General features: G+C 55.5%; 1 protein-coding gene across 1 annotated transcript; it reads left to right on the plus strand.

Moving 5' to 3' along the window:
* The first annotated feature begins 6,516 nt into the window (after nt 1–6,516).
* Nucleotides 6,517–20,704, plus strand: LOC308183954 (uncharacterized protein). Its single transcript, XM_080570562.1, has 18 exons — nt 6,517–7,074; nt 7,472–7,686; nt 8,767–8,827; nt 9,211–9,306; nt 9,402–9,566; nt 9,738–9,863; nt 10,104–10,324; nt 10,500–10,534; nt 10,641–10,936; nt 15,427–16,083; nt 16,754–16,968; nt 17,208–17,268; nt 17,516–17,611; nt 17,776–17,940; nt 18,402–18,527; nt 18,713–18,933; nt 19,376–19,410; nt 19,511–20,704. The coding sequence occupies exons 1-18, from the start codon at nt 6,532–6,534 to the stop codon at nt 19,888–19,890; spliced, it is 3,714 nt and encodes a 1,237-aa protein (XP_080426688.1). The 5' UTR covers nt 6,517–6,531; the 3' UTR covers nt 19,891–20,704.
* Nucleotides 20,705–24,465: the final 3,761 nt, after the last annotated feature.

Raw genomic sequence — 24,465 nt, forward strand, 5'->3', positions numbered from 1 at the left:
CTCCCCGCTCTGCACCCAACCACTGCTTGTTCGTTAATTAACCAATTAATTAATTAATGGGGGGGCAAAAAGGGCCGCATTTGGGGGTGGGGAGGGCCTGGGTGGCCACCAGAGGCTCCCCAAGAACCTCCCCGATGCCTCCCAGCTCCGGGGGGGCACAGCGGGCTGCCTTGGGTGGGGGGCTCTGGGGGAGACCCTGACCCTATGGGAGGGGGGTGGGGGGTGTATGGAACAACGGGACCCCCCCCCCCATGGTTCCCCCTTCCCAGCCCTCCCCCCCCAGCAGCTCCAGCCCCCCCTTTCCCCTTCCTGCCCCCCCCCCCGGGTGAATTTTGGGGCTGCAGGCACTGGGGGGCAGCAGAGGAGCGGGGACGGCGCGAGCGCATCCGCGGGGTGGAGCCGGGCCCCCCCCGCGGAGTAGAGCCCCTGGGGCCCCCCCACCTTCCCCCAGCACCCGGGGAACCTCCCCCCTCCCCCGACCTGACCCTTTGTTTTTTTTTTCTCCAGACTCCTCCCACCAAAGCATTTGGGGTCTGGAGGTGGCCGGGGGGGTGCTGAGCCCCGAGGGTCCCCTCCCGGTGCTATGCTGAGGGGGGGGTTGAGGGGGGGGCGTCACGGTGCTCGGTGCCGCCGAGCTGGGGCTGGCGGTGCCCGGGGCTCCGAGGAAGGTGCCACAAGGGAAACTGAGGCACGGGGGGTGGGCTGGGGGCAGGGGGCGTGTGGGGGGTTGGCTTTTTTGGGGCTGGGGTGGGACTTTGGGGGCAGGGCTGCGTCTTGGCATTTCGGGGGGCATTTGGGGATTTGGGCATTTTTGGGATCAGGGTGGGATTTTGGTGTGCTCACCCCCACCCCATGCCATTGTCAACCCAATCCCAGTGCTCGCCATGTCGGAGGGGATGAGGCAGCACCCAGAGGTGCTGGGGGGGGATTACACCCCGCCCATCACCCCACCACAAGAACGTGCAGACCCCAGGGTTGAACCCAGCTGGAGGGGGGCACTGCCACTGCCCCAAACTGGGGACACTGGGGCTTGGGGACAACAAAGATTGGGGCCACCGAGGCTCTGGGACAGCAAAGTTTGGGGACAGCTGAGGATTGGGGACAGCAAGGCTTGGGGGGCACCAAAGACTGGGGACACCGAGGTTTGAGGGCACTGAAGTTTGGGAACATCAAGGCTTGGGGACACTGGGGCTGGGGACACCAAGGTTTGGGGACACCAGGGCTTGGGGACACTGAGACTTGGGGTTACCAAAGACTGGGGACACCGAGGCTTGGGGCTACCAGGGCCTGGGGACTCATTCCAACCCCCCTGGTGGGTTCGATCCTGTGCCCCCCCGCAGGGCCGTGTCCCGGGGGGCCGTGGCGGTGCCGGTGCCGGTGCTGCCGCCTCGGCTTGCCCCGCGGGAGGTGCCCGTGACTCAGCGGGGCGGATGTGCCGGGCCCCATGCGTGCCCATGTGCTTTGGGGGGGGGGGAGCGGTCAGAGCCTTTTGGGGTGTCCCAGCATTGGGAGCGAGGAGCTGGAGGCCTCCGATGGGCTCTGGGGGTGCTGGGTGTGGGGTCCCCTCCTGCCTGGTGGGGGGAGCAGGGGGACAGCATTTGGGTGCTCCCCAAAATTTCCCTCTCTGCCAGCACCGGGCACCCGCAGCTGCTGGCCGGTGACCCCCATCGGGGCCAGGCTGGGCTCCTTCACCCCAAAACCTCGGGGCGGCTTCGGGGTCCCTTCACTGGAAGCGAGCAGAACGCAGGGAGGGGAGAGACCCCCCCCGCCCCCCCCAAACCCGGGGGTGTGCCAAGGCGGGGGTCTTGGGGGTCCACCCCTGCAGCACTGTGTCCCGCCCTGGCAGGGGGACCCCAAAACCCTTCTGCCCCGGCCCTGACCTCGCTGAGCCCCGGCTGGGAGCGGTGAGGTGGGCACGGGACAACGCTGGTGGTGGGGGGCTCGGCCAGGCGTGGCGAGGGGCACGGGGCCAGCAGCAAGCTGGGGCTTGCTGACGAGCTTTCGGCTGTAATTAGCAGTGGGGCAGGATCCGCCCAAAGCTCCTCGCTTGGTGTTTTCACACGCACACCCCTCGCACCCTTCCCGGCCCTTGGGGTGTTTCTCCTCCCCAAATCCCTACAGACGGGTCCAGCCCCAGGGTCTGGGGGGGCCTCAGAGGGTGCCCTGCGTTCGTGGGCCCCCCCCGGCCAGCACGGGACGGGTGGACAGATGGACGCAGGGATGTCCCATGGGCTCCTGCCTCCGTCCCCGAGGGGCTGGGGACGGCCCTGTCCCCTGGTCCCTGCCCTCCGTCCCCTCCTGGCTGGCTCTTGTTTTGCTTCCTGGTCCATTTTACCTGGTTTCTCCCCAAAACGTGCCATTTCTGCTGTTTGGAGGGGAAAGCCCCCTGCACCCTCCACAGCTGGCACTAGGAGCAGCTTTGCCATTTCCCTGGAGCTTGGAGGCTTCAACCCCATTTTCCCTCATTCCTTTTCACTGAAATCCAGCATCCTGGCCCCAAACAGTGCTCTGGGGTGGGGAAATGCTCTGTGCCCCCAGTCCTCAAAGCAAGGCCATGTAAATGTGCACCCCCTCCGTCACCACCACCCCCGTATTCAGCACAGACCCTCACAGCTCTGAATTGGCCCAAATTCGGGTGTCCCTGCTCACGTAGCTGCAGGCAGCCCCGAGTGCTCCCAGTCCTTTTGGGGTGCTTCTAGAGGGGCCGACGGTGCTGGGGGGGGGGGGCGGTCCTGAGTGCTCTGGGGTTGTGCGGCTCTGAGTGTGGCACCAACACCCAATTCTCACTGCCTGGCAGCTGGGGCTCAGGTTTTGCACCATTTCTGAGGGACAGCCAGGGGGGTTGTTCCCTGTCTCCCCGAGGCCGAATTCCCCAAATTGTCCCCATGAGGCCACCGAGGCGGGAGGGGGCCAGGTGGCTGGGGGAGCTCCGTGCCCCTGCCGGCCGTGGTGGCGCCCGCGGTGCTGCAGCAGGCACGAGTGGTCAGCGGCATCGCCCTCCTCGCACGAGTTATCGCCCTCATTAATGTCTCCTGCAGAGGGCCGCGGGTTCCCAGGGGAAGGTGTTGCCTGTGAGCTACGTCGGAGTGGGGTTGTTGCAGCCAGAGCCTCCCGAGCGAGCGCCCAGGGCTCTTGGCCATGCGCAACGGCAGCGGTGACAGCCCTAGGTGTGCCGCCGTCTTCTGCAACAGGAGCCTTTGATCTCGCTCGGGACCCACCTTGTTATTTCTGCTTTGTGCTTCCCAGCCCAGGCCCCAGCCCTGCAATTTGCCCGCTTACTAATTGCGAGCTGAGCGGCTGAGTCCTCGCTGCCTGACGAAGCGGGCTTTGCTCTCCCTGCTGCTTCTCTGGGGCAAAAGCGGGCCGGTTTGGGCTCCCTGGCCTTTCCCCCGCGGAGGGTGCCGAGGGATGCTGCGGACTGGGGGCAGCCCACGCTCGAGGCACCCTCAGCGGGCAGAGTCTGCGCTGCTCCCCCCTCTCCCCAGCGCCGGTGGTGGAGCTGCGGCTGCGCCATCGAAGCGTGGAGCAGCCCCGGGCGCTCCCCTGCCCGCTGCGCTTCATTCCGTCCTCTCTGCCTCCTGCTTTGCATCCCAGACCGGGCGGGGTGGGCCGAGCAGCCCCGGGGCACTGGGGAAAGCGAGCAGCTGAACTGGGGAGCCCAGTGCCACCTCTGTCCCCTACCCACCTGTGGCTTTTGTGGGGCTGCGAGGAGCTCGCGTGGGGCTGGATGGCTCCTTGCGCAGCCCTGTGGGTGCTCCTGGAGGTGCTGAGTGCCGTCAGCTCCCGTTGGGGTAAATCACAGGACCACGGGAGGCTGCCGGAGTTCAGGAAGTGTTTGGACAACGCTCTCAGACACATGGTCTGGTGTTTTGGGTGGTCCTTTGGGGACCCAGCAGTTGGACTTGATGGTCCTGGTGGGTCCCTTCCAACTCGGATGTTCTGTGATTCTGTGGGATCATCTGGGTTGGAAAAGACCTTCAGGATCACCGAGTCCAACCACTGACCCGACCTCTTGAGCCCCACCACTAAGCCATGCCCCTAAATCCTGGTTTATGGGATCCCACCACAGTCACCTCCTGCTCCCCCACGGAGCCCCACAGACCAGAGAGGTGGCACCTCCCTGTGTCCCCATACCACAACCGTGGTGGGCCCCAGCCCCACGGTGCCACCCCAGGGTGCCGGGGATCTGCCATAAGCGGTGCTGAAGCTCCGCAGCCGCGTGTCCCAGGAGCTCATTAACACTGCAGTGAAACCTCTGGGGATCAGGTTTCACTGCTGGGATGGAAAGGAGCCGGCTATTTATATCGTCCCATGGGAAGAGCCCATTTCCCCTCTGCAGCCTCTAAGCCTGGCCTAGCAAAGCTCGTATGCATGTGTGGGCGCCTAGGGGCTGTCCCGTGCCCAGCAGGAGGAGAAGTCCCTCGGCAGGTGGATGTGTGAGGGCATGGCTGGGGAGCGGTGGGGTTCCTGCAGCAGGTCCTTGGGGGTCTGGGTCTGTAGCGATGGAGCTGCCCAGTTTTAAACCATGCCTGGGGATTTTGGCTGGGTTTCTGGTGTAGGAAAGTGGCCTGAGCTGCTGGGTTTGGGGACGTCTGACCTCTGCTGCATGCTTTGCTGCCTGCAGCGGTCCCATTTGTGGGGTGGCACTGCAGGATCCAGATCTCTGCCCTGCACCCACGGTCCCAGGGGGGCCAGCTTCTCCCCCGGGGCTCCCCGGGCACCCACGCTCCTGCAGCCCTGGTGCAGGATGGGTGGAGAAGCTCGCCCTGGGGTCTCAGATGGGTTTTCCCACCCCAGCAGAGGGCTAGGACTTGATGCTCAATGGGTGTTTCTTGGGCAAGCGTCCGGCCAGGCAGGGAGCCAGCGGTGTCCGCGGTGCCCGTCGGAGCCGCCCTGGGAGCTGCCAGCACTGCGCCCGCCAGGCTCCGGCAGGCTCGCACGGCTCCTCTGCCAGTTACGCAAGGTGGAGGCGATGCAGCTGCCACCGCCCTGCGTAAAGCAATCTCGGTGTGCCCCCGCAGCGGCCCTTTTGGGAAACGGGGGATCCCAGAGCCCTGGGGAGGGAGGGGGCTTACAGGAAGGACTTGGGGGGGTCTCACACTGAGGCTGTGTGCATGGGGGTGGCTGAGGGACCAGGAGCTCGTCGGCTTCTCCCCGCCGCACAAATCCCCTTGGGCTGAGGGTGCTGCAGCTCAGCAAACGCTGGATAAGGTTCAGGAGGAAAAGCCCCCCCTGGACCAACTGCTCATCCGTGGGGATGCCTCAGCTCCACTCGTGGGCCCAAATTTGCATGTTTGCAGGGAAAAAGAAAGGAGGGAACAGGCTCGGAGCTGGAGCTGGCTCCCCAAACCTCTCCCACGAATGTTTCCAATAAAAGAGCTAATTACAGAGTGCGCTGCTAAGCTGCCTTTTATTGTCAGGGCTGCACTTGCAGCTTGTGGTTTGGGGGGAAGTCTCTTTTTTTTTTTTAATAGCAGGATAAGTGGCGAGCCTCAGTTTGATGGCACCTCCAGACACCTCTGCTAATTAAAATATAAATTAAAAGTGGTTAAGCAATTAAGCAGTCTTTTTCAAAACAATGAGAGCTTGCCCCCTGGCTTCCTGCCCTCCAGGGAGGTGGAAGGGGAATGAGGGGAACCTGGAGCCCGGGGTGTGGAACCCAGGGGTACCCTGGTGGTACCCAGCCCACCTCCAGCCTCTGCACCAGCCTGGTGGTGGGATCGGGACCTGCTGCCGCGGGCACAGCTCATTAGCACTATGACCCTAATGAGGTGCGGTGAAGGGGGTGCAGCGTGGGAACCCAGAGCTGCTCTGCGGACCCCTCGTGTCCCTCCAGGCTCAATTCACCGCACTCGGGGTGATGTGACATGCCTTTAAAGCCTCCTAAAAGGTCTTCTGTACTGACACCAGGCTCGTTTGGTAACTCTGCCAAGGACTAACGCTCCCCAGGCTCCCTCCCTCGTTGTGAAACAGTTTTGGACAAACCAAGACAAAGGTCCCCGAGCAGAAAGTTGAACTGGAGTGCATCTGGGGCTGTGATTGGGAAACCAGGTTTTTGTTGGAATTCAGTGAACCTAGCACCTGCCATGAAGCTCAGAATGAATGATTTAGCTAAAGCAAGGGTCCCCCTTGAGGGTGTAACATGTCAAATAATTTGTAGTGCTTTGTCACTGCCATGAGAGCTATAGAAAGGCCCGTGATGAGTTGACAGCTCCAGCTAAGGGAATTTGAATGGGGGATGCGTTTCCAACACCAACAATAGCTTTGTTTTATTTTCTTAGCTATCTAGGGAGTGTTTTGAGGCAGGTCACGGTGATGGCAGAGAGGAGAGGGGAAGGCATGGTTCCAAGCACACCTAAAACGATTAATAGAGTAAAACCCAACTTCTCCACTCCCCTGACACCCAGCCAACTCCCTCAGCGCATAAAAAGGGGAATCGAGGCACGGTGCGGCAGGACAGACCTTCTTGTGCTTCGCAGCCCTCCGGACGCAGTTCTCCTCTCTCAGCACCTTCGCTCTCAACCCGCTGCTATGTCTCGCCAGTCGTGTGGCCTCAACAAGGGCTTCAGCTCCAGCTCTGCTTGCCTGGGAGGAGGGAGGAACAAAGTCTCCTTCAGCTCGGTGGCCCGAGGAGGATGCCGGGGCTCTGCCGGCAACGCCGGCGGCTTCAGCAGCAGAAGCCTCTATAGCCTGGGAGGGAGCAAAAGCACCTCTCTGGGAGGATTTGGTGGAGCTGGAGCCTGCAGAGGCTTTGGGGCAGGAGGCCAAGGAGGCTTTGGTTATGGTCTTGGTGCTGGGGCAGGATTTGGTGGCGGCTTTGGCGGTGGGGCCGGGATCGGCTTCGGCGGAGGCCTCGGTGGTGGTTTTGGTGGCTTTGGCGGAGGGTTTGACGGCGGGATGGGGGGGCAAGGCTTCCCCGCCTGCCCTCCGGGCGGCATCAGGGAGGTGACCATCAACCAGAGCCTGCTGGCCCCCCTCAACCTGGAAATCGACCCCGAGATCCAGAAGGTGCGAACGCAGGAGCGGGAGGAGCTGAAGACCCTCAACAACAAGTTTGCCTCCTTCATCGACAAGGTGAGCGCGGCACCGGGCTGGGCCCAGATGTGGTTGGGGCACCTCCCCGTGCCCCTTGTGATGGCCACGGGGTGGCTACATGGCCACCAGAGAGCCTGGAGAAATGGGCTCTCCAGGCGGGCTGGAGAAGTGACTTCTGCAAGGGGCAGGGGACATTGGGTTTCTCTGTGAGATGGGAGAGGAGAGGCCATCCGCCAGTGCCCGCTCAGCCCAGAGCTGCTGGGATGGGTTTTCCCATTGCCTATGGGACCCTGGGCAGGCTGGGAGCACTTTGAGGAGGAGAGAACATGTGGAAGGGCTGAACTCATTATATGCAGGTGATGGGAACAAAAAATGAATAGAAAGGTGCTTTTGGGAATGGTCTGACCTTCTTCCCCCCACCCCTGTGCTCGGTTAGGTGCGGTTCCTGGAGCAGCAGAACAAGGTCCTGGAGACCAAGTGGAAGCTCCTGCAGGAGCAGAGCCCGAGCACGGGCGGCCGGAGCCTCGACCCCTACTTCGAAGCCTACATCAGCGGGCTGCGCCAGCAGCTGGATGGGCTCTCGAGCGAAAAGCACCAGCTGGAGCTGGAGCTGAAGAGCTTCCAGGACATGGTGGAGGAGTTCAAGACCAAGTACGTTGCTGGCAGTGCGGGCGTGGTGGCACCTCCTGGGTTTTCTTTTTGGCAAAGCTCGGGCTGAACGGGTTCACGTCCTGGATTCGCTTGTGGCTGTGTCCAAGCTGGGGCTGCTTTCTCACAGGTCTGATTATTTTCCACCAGCTGCACAAGGCTGCGTGCAGAGCTGGTCAAAACTCCAGACTTTTGCCATTCCTCTTTTTTTTTTTTTTTTTTGCGTAGTGGCAAAAAAAATCAAAATGAAAACTACCTTTGAACAGACAGAAAATTCAAGCAACCACAGGAATGAACTATGTTCCACTTGTTTTGGTGATTAAATAATGTAAAATGCTATGAGGAAGTTGCCACCAGCTGTGAGTTTTGACAGCAGGGGCCAATTTTTCAAGGTGTGTCTTGGTGCGTATTGTCTGAGCTGCAGCTGTCACCGAGGCAGGATCTTCTGCTGTTTGTCTTCCCCACTTAAGAATCTGTGACATTATGATTTAATGAACCAATTAGACCAGTTGCTAAATTGCAGCGTGATTTCCTCATGGATTTCCTCATGGACTCCTTAGTTAGATCTTCCTTCGGAAATATGAAGTGGAGGGAAGGATTATTTTCCCAGTATTATTTACGGGATTAATTTCTCTGGTTGGAAAAGCAAGAATGAAGCCTGGAGAAATGTCTGTGCTGAAAGACTTGCAAAAACCTGGGGGAAAGGAAGCTGGGGGCTCTCCAGGAGCACCCAGATCCCTCCTCTGCTGAAGCTGAGGGCCAGAAACTGGCTGCGTTTTGGAGATGCTCTCTGTGCTCTGCAGCAATTGCCCACTGAGCAAGGGGCCAGATTCAGCCCTGGCTGGAGGCTGGGGGGTCTGGGAGGTCCTGCAGGGTCCTGGAGGTGCTGCAGGGACCAGCAGGGCGTGGGACAGGAGGCAATGGGGTGCCCGGGGTAGCTCACGGGGAGGCCGCACCGCTGCTGCCTTCCCCCGCAGGATGAATTTTGCTGCGTGTTGCTCTGAGGCCAACGGCCTTTGGCTGCCAGCAGCGGAGGCAGAGCCAAAGCAAGCAGAGAGATTCGATCTCCCTCATAATCAACAGGTACGAGGAGGAAATCAACAAAAGGACAACTGCAGAGAACGACTTCGTGCTCCTGAAGAAGGTAAAGTGCTGGGCTGCTTACAGCAGGAGGATAAAGCACTTGCAAAGGCGAGGGCAGATTTTAATTGAGCTTGTGCCTCATTAAGAAAAGGGGAGTTGAAGCCTGGAGAACCTTAGGGGCAAAGGATGAGGAAGCTGAGAGCTGCTGCTGCTGGCCAAACCTGCAGCACAATAACCAAATTATTGCCTTTGTCGGCATTTTCTGAGCACTTTGTTATGTTTAAATTTAATGCAATGCCCCGTGTGCTCGGAGGCTGTCTCAGCCCACCCGTGCGGGTTGGTGTCTGCGTTAGCACAGAGTGGGGCCCTGAGATGTGCGTACAACCAGGGGCTGGGGCTCGGCTGCCTGGGGCAGAAAGCTTCCACCCCCCCTTTCTGCTGCAGGACGTGGATGCCGTCTACATGACCAAGGTGGAGCTTCAGGCGAAGCTGGACTCCCTGGCGGACGAGGTCAACTTCATGAGGAGCCTCTACGAAGCGGTAAGGGGTCCCAGGGGCACGGCGGGGCAGAGAGGGGCCGCAGCACCCGAAGAAGGTCATGGCGGGGCTGAACCTGGTGCTGGTGCGGGTTGCAGGAGCTGTCCCAGATGCAGAAGACTGTGTCCGACACCTCCGTGGTCCTGTCCATGGACAACAACCGCAGCCTGGACCTGGACAGCATCATCGCGGAGGTCAAGGCACAGTACGAGGAGATCGCCAACAGAAGCCGGGTGGAGGCCGAGACCTGGTACCAGAGCAAGGTGCGGGCTCCACACGGGGCTGGGGCTGGTGGGACTGGGAAAGCTGGTGGGACTGGGGAGGCTGGGGCCGTGCTGGGAGCTGTGGAATCAGCCTGAGCAGGGTCTGCCATGGGGCGGTGTGGAGAGCCCGGTCGTGCTGCACTTCACATGCTCCTCTGGCTTCTGTACCAGTACGAAGAGCTGCAGGTCACAGCAGGAAAGCACGGAGACAGCCTGAAAGACACAAAGGCTGAGATATCTGAGCTCAACCGCATGATCCAGAGGATACGGGCTGAGATTGAGAGCGTGAAGAAGCAGGTAAGGCTTGCATTTTGGGGAAATGGGTAACTGGTAGCCGGTAACTGGTAACTGGGTAACTGGTAATGGATCCTGGTAAGTTCCTTCAGAGCTCCGCTACACCCCACACTCTGGTCAGAGGCTGCTGTGTTTGGAGCAGCTGAGCCCAGGAGGTGCGGGCACGGAGCGCAGTGTGCCCAGGGACCACGGGTGCTGCGTGCCTCCTGCCCCAGTCCTCGCATCCTTGGCTCTGCCCCGCAGTGCGAAACTGTGCAGAGCTCCATCGCGGACGCCGAGCAGCGTGGGGAGCTGGCCATCAAGGATGCCAAAGCCAAGCTGACCGAGCTGGAGGCGGCCCTGAAGAAAGCCAAGGCAGACCTGGCCCAGCAGCTGCGCGAGTACCAGGAGCTGATGAACGTCAAGCTGGCCCTGGACATCGAGATCGCGACCTACAGGAAGCTGCTGGAGGGCGAGGAGTGCAGGTGGGTGCAGGTCCAACCGAGCTCGACTGCATCCTGCTGGGTCCATGGGGAGGACGCAGCACTCTGCATCCCCTCTGCTAAAATATGAGCAGTGCTGCAGTGCACTACGCTCCTACGGACCCTGACGGACCGAGCCTGGCTGCGTGGCGCTGATATCCATCTCTTTTCCTTGCAGGATGTCTGGAGAGTGCCAGAGCTCCGTGAGCATCTGTAAGTACCACTCCCTGCTCCGATGGAGCACGGGGGGCCGTGGGGCGTGCTCCAGTGCTTTCGGCCCCGTTGGAGGTAACCCCACGCCTCCTGCTTGTCTCTGCAGCCGTGGTGGGCGGCAGCAGCTCTGTAGGAGGCGGATACGGCGGCAGCGGAGTCTACCTCGGAGGAGGAGGAGGAGGAGGAGGAATGGGATTCGGTGCTGGAAGTGGGAGAGGCAGCTGTAACACAGGCGGTGCTAGCTTCTGCTACAGCTTAGGAGGGGGCGGATTTGGTGCCGGGGGAGGATTTGGCTCCGGAGGGGCAGGGTTCTGCTCTGGAGGGGCAGGGTCCAACTCCGTCGTGGTGGGGTCTGGCAGCATCCTGAAGAAAAACAGCAGCTCCATGTCTGGGTGCCGGCGGGTCTAGGAGAGCGAGCTAACCCCCCTCCCCAGCACCCAAAGGAGAAAGGCAGCAAACCCCACCATGACCACTGCCACCCCTCTGCCGCAGAGGCACGGGCCATCCCCCCGTTTGGACCAGACCCCGTCCTCCTTCAGAAACTGCATGGGAAAGTGATGCTCAGCTACGTGCACCAGCTGGGACTGCTGACAAGCTCAGCAGTGGGCTCGAGGCGGTCTCACTTCCCCGGTCCTCGCCTTGGGATGCTGCTGGGCTGCTGACTGTGGGGCCAGGGGCTGCCATTTGAAAGCACCCCCCCCCCCCCCCCCCCCGAAAAGCTACAGCAGTGGTGATGCTGAGGCTGCATGGTCCCAGGAAAGGCTCCAAGATCTAGCACCTGCAAAACCCGCAGGAGGGCTTGGTGTCCCTCAGGGTCCTGTCCTGCACCCCGACGTGGCACAGCTGCAGCCTGCGCTGATCACCAGCCCAGGCTCGAGCCCTAGACCAAGAATTTCCCAGCTGGTCCCAGCCAAAGAGACGTCCTCGCCTGCTGCAGTTTTGTTTTCCTAACCAAGGTACCGGCAGTTTCACCAGTGTCCTTCAGAAGCAATTGTAAAATGTTCGGTTTCATTTGGGCTTTCCCTTTTTGTTGCAATCGTGGGAATGTTGGCGCTTGTTTGCTTAAGCCTTTCTCCTTTGGCATGTGCCATACCCTAATAAACACTAGAGGCAGTAAACTTGTGTGGTTTTCTGTTCTGACCGGGGAGTTTCGTGTCCTAACAGGACTCCTCTTTGCGGAGATCTGGAAGCATTGCCTGGCTTTCCCTTGCCCTTTGCAGGTGGCACTGGAAGGCCCCGCAGAGGCAGCCGGGTTGGAGCCAGCTCTGGGGCCAGCCTGCAGCTCGGCGCTGTCACCCTCCCCTCCTCGGGGCACCAGAGGCAATCAGCCCCGTTCGAGCAGAGCAGATCAGGCCCTGGGGCTGGCATCCAGCCGGTGTTTGGAGCCCCTGTCCTTCCCCGTGCCGTCGGTGGGCGCCTCGTGGTGCTCCCTCTCCACTCCGCTCATGCGCCAGCAGGGCTGGAGCCGGGCTTTGGCACAACGCTGTGCCCAGCCTCCGGTGCCCACCATGCTCTGGCCTTTCAGCCCACCCTAGTCATCTGTGGCTGCTTTTGAGGTGTCTGCCACAGGGGCCTTGGAAACATGGCAGGCGCGAGTGCTCAGCCCCCTCTCAGGCAATACCCCTGCACAGAAGTAAAGTATTTCTGGGGAGCTGTAAACTTAGAGCCGAAAACTCCCAGTGTGGCTTCACCTCTTGCTCAGGAGACCTTGAGTCACGTCCCTGGTCAACCGCAGCCTTGCTCGGGGCTGTGAGTGAGTCACTTTCAGCTCAGCCCGTGCTCCGCTCCCTGCTTGCAGGTGCTGGAGCACTGGCGCAGCAGCGGCTGCGGCGTGTCACAACTCTGCCAGCCGAGGCATGTAACTGCTTGGCCGGGGACATGCTTTGGGCAAAGGTAAATGCATTGGTAAGTTGTAAAGGGACCCGAGATGGCACTGAATGAAGACAGCGACTTCCCTCGGAGTCAACCAAAGCTAGCTGTGCTGTGTGAGCGCCTCCAGCCCATGCCTCCTGATGGGAGGGCTGCCCCACGCAGAAACAAATGGCTGCTGGATGTGCACAAAGGCTTTACTTAAAACAAACACCAAAAAGCACTTTTCTTTTGTTCCTCCGATTGCAGCAGCAATTAAGGGAGGATTCTCCAGGGCTGGACTGAGATGTGACAGAGTTTCTGCCTTTTGTTGGAGCACTGAGAACTTCACCTGACCCGAAAGAAGTTTTGTTTAATTTCATTGTGATTGCCCTCCATGTTGAAAGTCCCTTCTAGAGCACGCTTGCACAGTGAAGATGCCTAGATGTCAAGTGCTTTATCGGAAGCATGGGAATTAACGCTCTGCTTAGCTTCTCCTCCAGAACTTCTGGTCTGAGCTGACGGCATCTCCCAAGCTCAGTGCGCTCTGGCAGCTCCCCGCTGAGCCTTTTGCCCCAGGCGTCTCCCTCATTCCTGCCCCTTCGTTGTCCTCCAGCAGGGAGGACGTGGTTGGAGGCCATGAGGGCCCAGGCTGCCCGTTGCGTTTGGACGTATGATGCTGCTGAGCCCCAAATCCCTGCCTGATTTCCCAAACTTGGCTGCAGACACGGCAGTGACTCAATGAACGCGTTATCTAAACACGTGCACTTGGGACGGGAGCATTGTGCTGACTTAGCGCATCTCCTGCCGAGCGCGGCTGGGAATGTGAAACCTCCTGAGCCCGTCGTCCTGCCTACAGGAAAGAAAGAAAGCCACGCAACTGTGGATTTGGTAATCCGGAGGGGGGCGAGGGAAGAAATAAGTCACTTGCTAGATGTGTGTGCATGCGCACAGGGTTGCCTGCACTGCGACGCCCCAAGCCCACAGCACCCGCCTGAACCCTGCGGTGTGGCAGACGGTGGCGGGACGGCAGATAAATCAAAAGTGAAGTGCACTCACTGCCCGAGTCAGTACTGCCAGGTCTCACCTGCTATTTGTCCAATTTTTTTGTCCCAAAATTTGGAGAGAGACCAGTGAGCCACACAGGACATCCCCAGGACACACACTAGGGTCTGCGTGCACCACGGGGCACAGCCACCAAAGCCCCATCGCCCCCACGGTCTCACGGGGTTCTGGCTCTGTATTTTTCAGCTGGCTCCTTTCCCTGACCCCTGCCCGTGAATGCGGTGCTGGTGCTGGGGTGGGATGAGCAGCCCCTGGGGCACGGTCGTGCGTTTCGGTGGTGCTGCCAGTTTAACTGCACATTAAGTGCTGCCTGGGTGCCTGAGGCGCTTTTGGAAATAGGAGCCTGGGTGATATTTTTGGAGGTATTTAAACTTCTGAAGATACCAGGAGTTGCTCGTGTGGATTTTCAGGAAGCACTTAATTGCCTGTGTCCTATGGGAACTTCTGAGAGTCTCGTCAGACGGCACAGTTAGATGCCTAAATAACCATAAAGAGGTTTGGGCTTCAATAGTGCCTAGGCAGCCTTAAAAATGTGGCGCTCTTGTTCTCCTGCTGTCAGGGATTGCTGAAAACTAATAAAGAAGATGAGCTGCTCAGTAAGAATTTTTAAATACGGGCAGTAGGTGTTATTTGGAAGCCAGGTTTCTGCAGGACAACAGGATGAATGCATGATGGTTCACAGTCTTATTATGACAAGTTTAGCTTGTAAGCTGATTCCTTCTCAGTAACGATACCAGAACCAGAGCATTCTGATAAACATCTAACTTTCTAAAACCCAGTGACTGCTTTCAAATAAGTGAAAAATGGATACCTACTCGAGGTCTTGAAGGAGGGCTCAACACAGCTTACAAGTGTGTCTGTCTGCCAAAAATATATTTGCATATAAATGCAGAAGTGAGCCAGGTAGCTGAAAAGCATGCATTTCCTCAAGTGAAAGTCCTTGTGCTCTCTGTTCTCCATTTTTATATGCCTCTACAAACAAGTTGAGCTCTTCAGCATCCTCTGCCTAGCTAATTGCATTTAAGTGTTTATGGTGTGTGTTACGTGGGCAGCAGGACTTTGCATGCCTTCTTCTCTCTGCCTGTTCTCAGGGCTGGTCGCCCGCCTGTCCGCACTACAGTGGCTGAGCTCCTGATGTGTTCCCTGGCTCTTCTCATGGTCAGTCCCTTCCCGAAACCCTCAGGAAATCCCCAAGGGATTTCCCATCTGTGATGGTCGTGGCACTTCGCCACTGTTGCAGAGACCTTGGCATGAAGACACAGGGGCTCATGTTCAATGAGTTTGGTCCAAAAATGAAAGAATTTCCAGCACCAGCCATTGCCACTGCATCTCTTCTCTGGTAAGGTTTCATTTATCGAAAAGATACAAAGCCTCATCAAAATGCAATTTGCTGAGCCCTGGCTCTGGGTTGAGAAACTACTTCTCTAAGCCAAATGCAATTTTCCATGTAAAAAGAAGGCTAAGGGCGTAACATAGGTGTGTTTTGGGAATTGTGTAAGCCATGCTACAATTTGGCATGAGCCACAGTGCTTGCCTGCCATAGGGCTTTGGAGTGGAAGATCAAAATAGAGATAAACATAAGCAGAGAAACAACCACAATGGATGAAAGGTGAAAAAAAGACTAGTCTAACATAGGGAGACTGTTACCGTGCCACAGAAGTACAAGACTTCTTAGTCATTGAGTGCTACCCTTTGGTAGACATGGTTGCATCTTTCTTAATTTTCTTCTGCACTATAGGGCGTGTTTCTGGGTAGGGTCAATGTTTGGCAAATTGAAGATGAAAATCTGTAAACCACGCCAAGCTGATGAAGACAGTAACTGTCTCCTCCTTCACGCCCATGCAAACCCAGCCCACCTCCAGAAACAGATAAAAGAGAGCATCTGCTGCCCTCGAGTCAGAGGGACTTACTTCCCTTCTCTTTGCACTCACCTCCTTGCAGCCCAACCCCATTGATCTTTCTTCTCTTCTTGACTTTGACACCACTTGGAAGAAGCAGCCATGTCTCGGCAGTCTGTCTGCAGAAGCTTTGGAGGAGGGAGTAGAAGGGGCTACAGCTCTTGCTCTGCCATCGGTGGTGGCTTTGGAGGAGGTGGCGGCAGAAGCAGAAGCAGCTACAGCTCATTCTCTATGTCCAGGGGATACGGAGGTGGTGGACGTTGTGGAGGGTTTGGCAGCAGGAGCCTCCACAACATGGGTGGCAGCGGAAGGATTGCCATGGGAGGATGCTACGGTGGCGGAGGCTATGGAGGCAGAATGGGTGGCTTCGGTGGAGGCTATGGAGGAGGACTAGGCAGCTACGGAGGAGGAATGGGTGGCTTTGGAGGAATGGGTGGTGGAGGAATGGGCGGTGGTGGAATGGGCGGTGGAGGAATGGGCGGCTTTGGTGGAGGCATGGGTGGTTATGGTGGAGGAATGGGTGGCGGAGGAATGGGTGGCTTTGGTGGCCCAGGCTTTGGCATGCACGGCTTTGGTGGCCCTGGCAGAGGCGGCCCTGGCATCCAGCCGGTGCAGGTCGACTCAAGTCTCCTGCAGCCAGTCCATGTTGAGATTGACCCCCAGATCCAGCAAGTCAAAAACCAGGAGAAGGAGCAGATCAAGACTCTTAACAATCAGTTTGCTTCCTTCATTGACAAGGTGAGAGGGTGGGATTGTGACTAATAAGGGTCAACTTTTGGAGGAGCTGTCAAGTTCTGCAGAAATTTTCTCCTTTTTGAGCTAAGCATCAGTAGGCTGAGAAACTTGAGAAGAGCCTTGCTCTTAAGTACTGCTAGGGAAAAGATGAGAATCTCTCTTCCACATGAGATCAAAGCTATATCTTCAGGGCTTTACTCCAGCCTGTTGCACCAGGTTCAGCTAATAGGTTATTCCTGCAAACAGGATAAACGCCTCCAAACATTTTCTGGTTTCATGCACAAATTTTCACTTCTGCACCTTTTCCTTTCCAAATACCTTCCAGTTTATATATTCACCAATGTAGTTTTTTTTTCTTTTTTCTTTTTTTTCCAAGTATCCAGGGTTTTAGTTTAGACTAGAAATCTAAACTTTGTAGGGTACCTGCCGTGGGAGAGTATTGCAGCTAGTGCTACATTTAAAAGCTCCTTTGATTTGAATATGACTTAGAACTTTCCTCCCTTTCTTGACCTCACAATGTAGTCAAAAACAGAGCTTTTAAACAAAATGTTAGCTAGCTCTCGTGTCATCATGCCAAGAAGAACTGGTGCCCTTTTCACAAAGTGGACGGGGTGCCCTGTCTGCTGCTGCTGCTCCACATCTGACGGTGGATGCTCCATGTGTTGGCTTTCAGGTGCGCTTCCTGGAGCAACAGAACAAGGTGCTCTCCACCAAGTGGGAGCTCCTACAGCAGCAAGGGCCCTCAGGGCCGAGGAAGAACCTGGATGTCCTCTTTGAGAATTACATCCAGAACCTGAAAAGGCAGCTGGACTCGATCCTGGCACAGAGGGGGCAGCTGGAATCAGAGCTGCAGAACATGCAGCAGTACGTTGAGGATTACAAAACCAAGTAAGTGCAGTGCCGGAGTAACACAGAAAGCAGCTCAAGCAGCTGACAGCGATGGTAATCTTTATTTCACAGATCATCTTTCTTTACATGTGCACTTTTTATGGCAATTATGGACAAAGTTAGGTCAATTTAAATATTTATTCTGTTTGTATGTGTGTGTGTGTATGTGTTTGTTTTGTTTAGCATTGCCTTAGGCAGGAAAATTCAGGAAACTCAGCTTATATTTTTACTCTCCATAGGTATGAGGAAGAGATCAACAGGCGCACAGCAGCCGAGAATGAGTTTGTGGTGCTCAAGAAGGTGAGTCACAGGCACTACAAAATGATTGCTCAAATATCAGGCTTTGTCTGTGCTTTGAGGGGATTCCCTCTTGGATCAGAAAACCAGCGGAGATTGTAGGATCTGAGGGCGGCTCTTGGAAGCCTCTTACTTTTTCTTGCATGGCTGAACGGCACTGTCACAGCTGTTGCCTTCAGCACTGACCAACTTCTGTGGTCCTGAAGGATTTCCAAGAGAAAATGAAACCACTCTGTGATCTCTCCTGCAGGATGTGGACACTGCCTACATGACCAAAGTGGAGCTGGAAGCCAAGGTGGGAGCTCTGACCGACGAGATCAACTTCCTGAGGTGCATCTACGAGGAGGTAAGAGCCTGTCCGAGCTGCAGCGAGGTGCGGGGTGAGTCCAGGCACCGAGGGCAGGCGGGGTGCCCGTGGGGCCTGGGAGAATCACTGGGGCTGCCGGAACGGCTGCTCTGCGCTGCCCTCCTCTCCTGCCACGCCGAGGCTGACTCCTGTGCTGGTTGCAGGAGCTGGCTCAGATGCAGACGATCAGCCGGGACTTGTCTGTGGTGGTGTCAATGGACAACAACCGCCACTTGGACCTGGACAGCATCATCGAGGAGGTCAGGCGCCAGTACGAGCAGATCGCTCAGAGCAGCAGAGCTGAAGCTGAGGCTTGGTACCAGAGCCAGGTGAGCTGGGAAGCACTTGAAGGAGCTGGGGTGGTGGTTTGAGTTTACAGATGAATTGTGACAAAGTGACAGATGTCTTTAAGCTAACAGTGCTGGAAGAAGTCTCAAAAGGAAGGGTGTTGCAGCCGAGGGATCTGGCTCCCTCTTTCCAACAAGTCCAGAATCTCACTCTAGCACATTGTCTTAATAAACAACATCCATTAGCTGGAAACTACCAGGACAGAGTAGCTATACAGAAACCAAAGGACACTTGTTTGTCTAAGATCTTTCTCCAAAGTCAGAAATGTAGGAAACAATGATAATTGTGTCTTAGAACCATCTTTCACATGGAGCTGGGCATCTGCCTTCTAGGGACCACTGTGATGGGTGCTCTTAGCAGCATGTGAGCTAGGGAAGTTGACAATCTAGTCTAGGCATCAGGAATGTTTCACTGAAGGGCTGCTTTGTCTCCCTGCCATCAGTACGAACAGCTGCAGAGCACTGCTGGAATGCACGGGGACAGCCTGCGCAACACCAAGATCGAGATCCAGGAGCTGACCAGGAACATCCAGAGGCTGCGGGCTGAAATTGAGAACGTGAAGAAGCAGGTAGGGGTTGTTTGGTGTCTCGCTGGATACCGTCTGGGTCACAAATTGTATTGTGTGGGGCAAAAACATTTTCTTCAACTATTGCTGTTGCCTTCATGGTGTTGCCTTTTTTTCTCCACTTGGAGCTTGGGGGCAGATGTAGGTGACAAAATATGACCTGAGAATTTGCTCTTCTTCTTGATCAGAACCAGCAGCTGCAGGCAGCTATTGCTGAGGCCGAGGAGCGGGGTGAGATGGCTCTGAAGGATGCCAGGTTGAAACTGGAGGAGCTGGAAAGTGCCCTGAGCAAAGACAAGGAGGAGCTGGCTCGCCTGTTGAAGGAGTACCAGGAGCTGCTGAACATCAAGATTGCCCTGGATGTGGAGATTGCCATGTACAGGAAGCTGCTGGAGGGAGAGGAGAACAGGTAAAACATTCCACCTCCATTCCAGGGGGATGTTACAACCTGAGCTGGACCCCATTAGATTTGATGTCACAGTGTAAGCTCAAAGCAGCTTTTCGGATTAAAATGGGTAGATATGTCTATTTGTACTCTGCATTACATTTCGGGTTCTCAGGATTGTCAGTTGACAATCCTGGTGATATAAACACCATTTTGATTCTAACACATGCAAATTTCATAATGAACCTGAAGTTTGGAAGAACCTCATTGCAAGGAGGGATTATCACTATCTTCCCTACCCAAATATTTTAGTGATACTGGGGTTCCCCATAGGGTTGAAATGGAAAAAATCAGCCAAAAAATAAAAAAGCACTTACGCCTATGGTTACATAATGAAAATTAACTTCTCAGTATATAAGATGTCTCTTTTGTTAGGCTACTAAAATTTACTATTTTCCTTTTTCAGGCTTTGCAATGACGGCATGTCCAACGTGAATGTCTGTAAGTATCCTCAGGTGTTTCCTTGTGGAGTAGCAGTGGGCTGTGTATTTTGGAGAGGCAACCTGCCACGGCCCATGCATAACCTGTGCTTGTCTTCCAGCTGTAGTAGGCAGGACCACCATCTCTGGAGGCCGAGGAGGCATGGGAGGAGGCTTCGGCGGCAGCGGCATGGGAGGAGGCTTTGGCGGCAGCGGCATGGGAGGAGGCTTTGGCGGCAGCGGCATGGGAGGAGGCTTCGGCGGCAGCGGCATGGGAGGAGGAATGGGAGGAGGTGTATGTGGAGTAGGAGGAGGCTTTGGAGGTGGAAGCTCTGGAGGCAGCTGTGGCATGGGAGGAGGAATGTACAGCGGAGGCTTCTCCTCTGGAAGTGGAAGGATGTGCATGTCTGGAGGTGGCAACTTCAGCTCCGGTGGGGGATCCTCCTCCGTCCGGAGATGTGTCACAACCACCTCCGTCAAGTCTTCAGGAGTAAGGTTCTGAGCCCTGAAGCCAGATCGAGAAACAAAAGAAGCTTCTCCTCCCCTCTCCTGGCAGCAGCCCAGCCTCCTTAAATCCGACTCCGGTATCCCGCAAGGAAACGAACTGTGTCCCTCTTGGCCCACCACGTACCCGCTGCTCCTCCGGGCTCCTTCGCAGGAAGGGAGCCTCGTGGCCGTGCCACGCTGCTCGCTAGCCCCATGCCCAGCGATGAATAACTGAGCAAAGAAAAGTCTCTCATGCGGATACCCAGTGCGGAGAGCTGATTTAAAGGAGGGAAATGCTCTGCCTTTCTTGCTGCCTTGTACATTTCTGGCTGCCTTGTGGCAAACGTGTATAAAAACACTCTCTGTGCCTATTCCGTCAGGTTGCTTCCTAGATGGCCGTATCCCCGGGGTGCTTCTGCATGCAGTACATCCTGCTGCTTCCATTCACTTGTGCTGCGGGGCATGGCAGGCAGGGGCAAGTGGACTCCTCCTTTGGCAGAGCCGGGGAGCGAGCAGCCTCTCTGCAGGCAACCAGAGGGACAAATCGTCCCGGGGCGAAGCACCTGGGCAGCTTTAGGTGCCCGTTGTCCCCTGCTAGACGCAGGAGCGCTCTCTCGAGCTGTGGCTTCGGGCTCCACTTGCCCTTGCTCCATGGTACCTGCTGACACCTCCTACCCGCGTGGACTCTTTGCAAAGAGAACCAAGCTTGCTTTTCTGTGCTAGGCCCGCTGTGACATGGAACCAGATGTACTGTGCCCCCCTCCTTTCCTTTCTGTGTGTGATATGTCCTTGGGATGTTGCCATTCTCAATAAATTGCAGAGAACATTCATGGTGTCTGCTCGTCACTGCTTTAGAAGTCTCTTCTCCGTAGGATTGCTGCTGGGGAAGCGACATGGTGGGAACCTGGGTTGTGCTCAGCACGTCATGGCCGTGCCGTGAGGGCCTGGCACGTGTCCAGGTGTGGGGGACTCTGCCCTGCGCTGCTGTGGCCTCACCTTGAGCACTGGGCGCAGGTGCCACAGTATGAGAGGGCCCTAAAACTATCAGGAAGCCTCCAAAGGAGGGCGATAAAGAAGGTGAAGGGTCTGGAGGGGAGGGTGTGTGAGGAATGGCTGAGGTCCCTGGGTTTGTTTGGCCCAGAGCAGAGCAGGCTGAGGGGAGGCCTCCTCTTCTCCAGGCTAAACAACCCCAGCAGCTCCCCATAAAGCTTGAGTTCCAGACAATCCTTATGGGTCTCTTCCAACTCAGGATATGCGATATCTCTTGATATCTTGATAAAAGTCTCATGACTCTTCTTTGAAAACATGAGCCCACACATAGGGTGCTCTGATCGAATGTTATGCAGGCAGACAGCTCAGACAAAAGCATTTTTCTAGTATTCATGGCTCAGCCATGGTAACAACCAAGGGATTTGAAGGACTCTCTCACAGCATCCCCTTTGGATCTCCCCACAGACCAGTAGGCCACTGTGTTGAGGAGGGTGGCAGTGGTCTTGAGGGGGGGAGGCCACCTCTCCAGCTGCCTGGGATCATGGGTATGGACACTGGCCAAGCAGCTGGCCTGAGGTCTACAAGGCGGCGGTGGCCAGGTAGGCTGCACAGCTTGGTGGCCTGCAGGGACCAAGGGATAATCCTGCCGACTCATGGCCATCACGTCCTCACCGGCTGAAAAGTCAGCCGAACCTTTTGGTGCCTCGTCTCTGCATTGAGAGTGAGTGGGAGAGATTTGGTGTGGTGCGAGGGGGAGGCCGGGGAGCAGGAGGTGGGCAGAATGCTGATGTTTTTGATCTGCACTGTGCTTCAGTGCCTCCACCGCAAGAAGAGATCAAAGAGCCAGAAACCACTTTCAGTAGTGGTTTGGGAGTCCCACAGCAGTCTGCTGTGAGCGGCCAGTGTCCCTGTAGCAGGTCAGGAGGGGCCAATCTCGGGAGAGAGCCACTCGAGGCAATGGGGAATGGTTAGAGGGGTCTCAGAAGAGGGCCCTGTGCTCCCTCTGGGGAGCAGCAGAGCAGCGGTAGAGCTGGCAAAGGTGGCCTTGTTTGGCACCCAAGTGAGAGGATGGAACGGCAACGCCTCTGAGGAGCTGAGCCTCTGCCAAGAGCATTTTGGGTTTGGCCTGGGGCAGAGTCAACTGCTTTGGTGCTTAATTGGAGCGCTCGGTTTCCTTTCAGCCTTAGCACGGGAACACAGCATTGTGGGCATTGCTGTGAGGAGTGATGGTGGCATTCTTGTCTATGCCACCGCTTGAGTTTCATGCCAGAATGTCTTTGCTGTGCATGGGCTGAAGGTGCAGCTTGGCTTGGTCCACAGCCTGGCACTGCATCTACTTTTTCTGCAGAGTTTACGTTTTGCCTGGTGTTGATGATTTTGCTGCATATAATTTCTTGTGTAAGAGATCAGAAGGGATTGCTGGAGCCCAGGCTGCCTATCGAGTTTCACCTGGAGGAGGCTGATGCGACTCCAGGTCTGGAATAATCTACACATCTTGTCTGGAGATGTCAGAGTGACTCAATCTGGGCGTCTTATCTGTATGTGCTGAATGTGGTCAGCATCCAGGCATTCGGCTGACTTGACAGATTTTGCCCCTGGTTGTGGAGCTGCCATGTGGGATGTTACAAGCACCTTGTGCTGCCTACTGAGAAAAGCATCTCCCGTGTGTGTGGTAATCTGGAGGAAGGTCATGAGAAGATATGACCTGTTTTTTCCTGACAGAAAATTGAGCTACCTTACATTTCTCTGGAACTGCACCCAATGGACAGGAGTAATGGATTGCAGCATGAGGTGGAGGGCTTAATTATCTGTCCTGGAATAATGACCAAGGAATTAGATCCTTCTTTTGAAAGAGGTGTCCCTTCTCTGCTGCGTGGATGGCTGCCAATCCTACAGCGGCAGCTTGTGGCTGAGCCAAGCTGCAGCCATCTGGATAGCCCTTGGCCAAGTATTCCTTGAGTCCCTCAAGGGTAACGTTCTCCACACTGCTATGCCCTCCTGCATGAAGAGGCTGCGGAGCCAAGCATCCTCCTTCTCGGTGGCATTCAGTGGCATTTATGGTTTGGATTCCTCTAGCTATTCTGTGAGCCAGTTTTCCTAGGGCTTTCAAGTGTCTGTGGCTGAAGGCTGATACCTACTGATATTTTCAAACAATGCTTCATTGCGCAAGTCTTATGGGACATCATGAATGTAAATTTAATTCTTAGATCTTTTGAATAGCCTTAAATTCATGTTCATTATTGTTTTAAATCTTTTAAAGGTCTGTAATGTTTATTTTCACTTCTTATTTTTAGATTACTTGTGCTGGCTACATACTAGAGGAAATGTAAACATTTAGTGCTTTATTTCACACATTAACTGAAATGCATATTTGATTTCTTATTTCCAGGCTGATAATGCCTACAGAAAGCTTTTTAAATGGTATTCACACAACTCTGCCCCCTTGTAACCAGCACCTGTAATCTAGGTTCTTCAGGATACTGTGCATCAGTATCATTTTATATTTTATGCCCTAACCTGGATCTTTATGCAATATTACTTCAAATTTCTTTCACATGCAATTCAGTAATTGACATCTTTATTTCAAAGACATCCTACAGAATAAATTTCTTACCTTTCCCAATGGAAAAATTGAAAATAAGAGTATATACTATGCCTTAGAAGTTGAAGTAGTTCCATTTCTTAACATTTTTCCACTTGAGTTGTCTCATCTTTGCACATAAGCAGGTAAAGAAGAGGTCAGCAGCATTCCTCTAAGCAGCAGGAACCCCTCACTGTCTCAAATTATTCATCTGTCTTTCCACTTCTGCGGTGCTTTTCTCTCTCCCCAGTCATCATCGCTGCAGCAGCTGCTGAAGTGTCCCTCCCTCTGTTCTTCCCCAGGCAGTCATTCCCCATCGCCGCCCAAAGAGCTCAGGGAAGGAGCGTGGCGATTCACTCTGTGTTCTTCTCTCTGCTCCAGCCTTGTCCCAGTTGGTTTTAGCAGATCTGAGGAGATACGGTTGGAGGGAATTTAATCCGCAGGGAGAAGACACTCCCATCCAAAGTGACACCACGCACACTCCATAGAGATGTAATTCCTTCCTAGCAGGAGAATATGCTGAGTCTCTTCAAACTTTGGTGCCATGAATTCCCATTGAAGATTGGGAAACTTCTAAAATGCCAAAGGCAATTTCACATATAAAAAGGAGATTTAGGGTGTGTTTAAGGAATTGTGAAAGCTATATTATAGGTTGTATTTCATCAAAAGTTCTCCTTTCAGTGAAGCTTTGATTGGAAAGATCTATATCTGGAATTGTTCGGAGCCATTAAAGAAGGTTGGGAATCCAACGAGGGGCTGCAGAAAAGTGCATTATCGTGCAAGGTGGTTTCCAACATGTCATAAAATTATGAGAGGCCACTTAGTCACTGAGACCTGTTTCGATGTTCTTGTGCTTTTATTCACTTCTATATTGCAGGGTGTGTTTCTAGGCAGGCCCAAATATGGTAAAGCTACACTGAGAAGCTGTCAACAACACCATGCTGATGAAAATAATAAATTGGTTTCCACCTTCACACCCAAGCCGCTCCAGCCCACCTCCAGAAGCGGATAAAAGGGAGT

Source organism: Anser brachyrhynchus (genome assembly GCF_964034855.1).
Source record: "Anser brachyrhynchus genome assembly, chromosome: 29".
NCBI classification, from domain to species: Eukaryota; Metazoa; Chordata; class Aves; order Anseriformes; family Anatidae; genus Anser; species Anser brachyrhynchus.

Coding starts and splice junctions, on each gene's coding strand:
- LOC308183954 (XM_080570562.1), top strand. CDS start 6,532: ATGTCTCGCCAGTCGTGTGGCCTCAACAAGGGCTTCAGCTCCAGCTCT. Junction 10,937..15,426: donor CCATGTCTGGGTGCCGGCGG/GTCTAGGAGAGC, acceptor TCTTGACTTTGA/CACCACTTGGAAGAAGCAGC. Junction 19,411..19,510: donor CATGTCCAACGTGAATGTCT/GTAAGTATCCTC, acceptor CTTGTCTTCCAG/CTGTAGTAGGCAGGACCACC.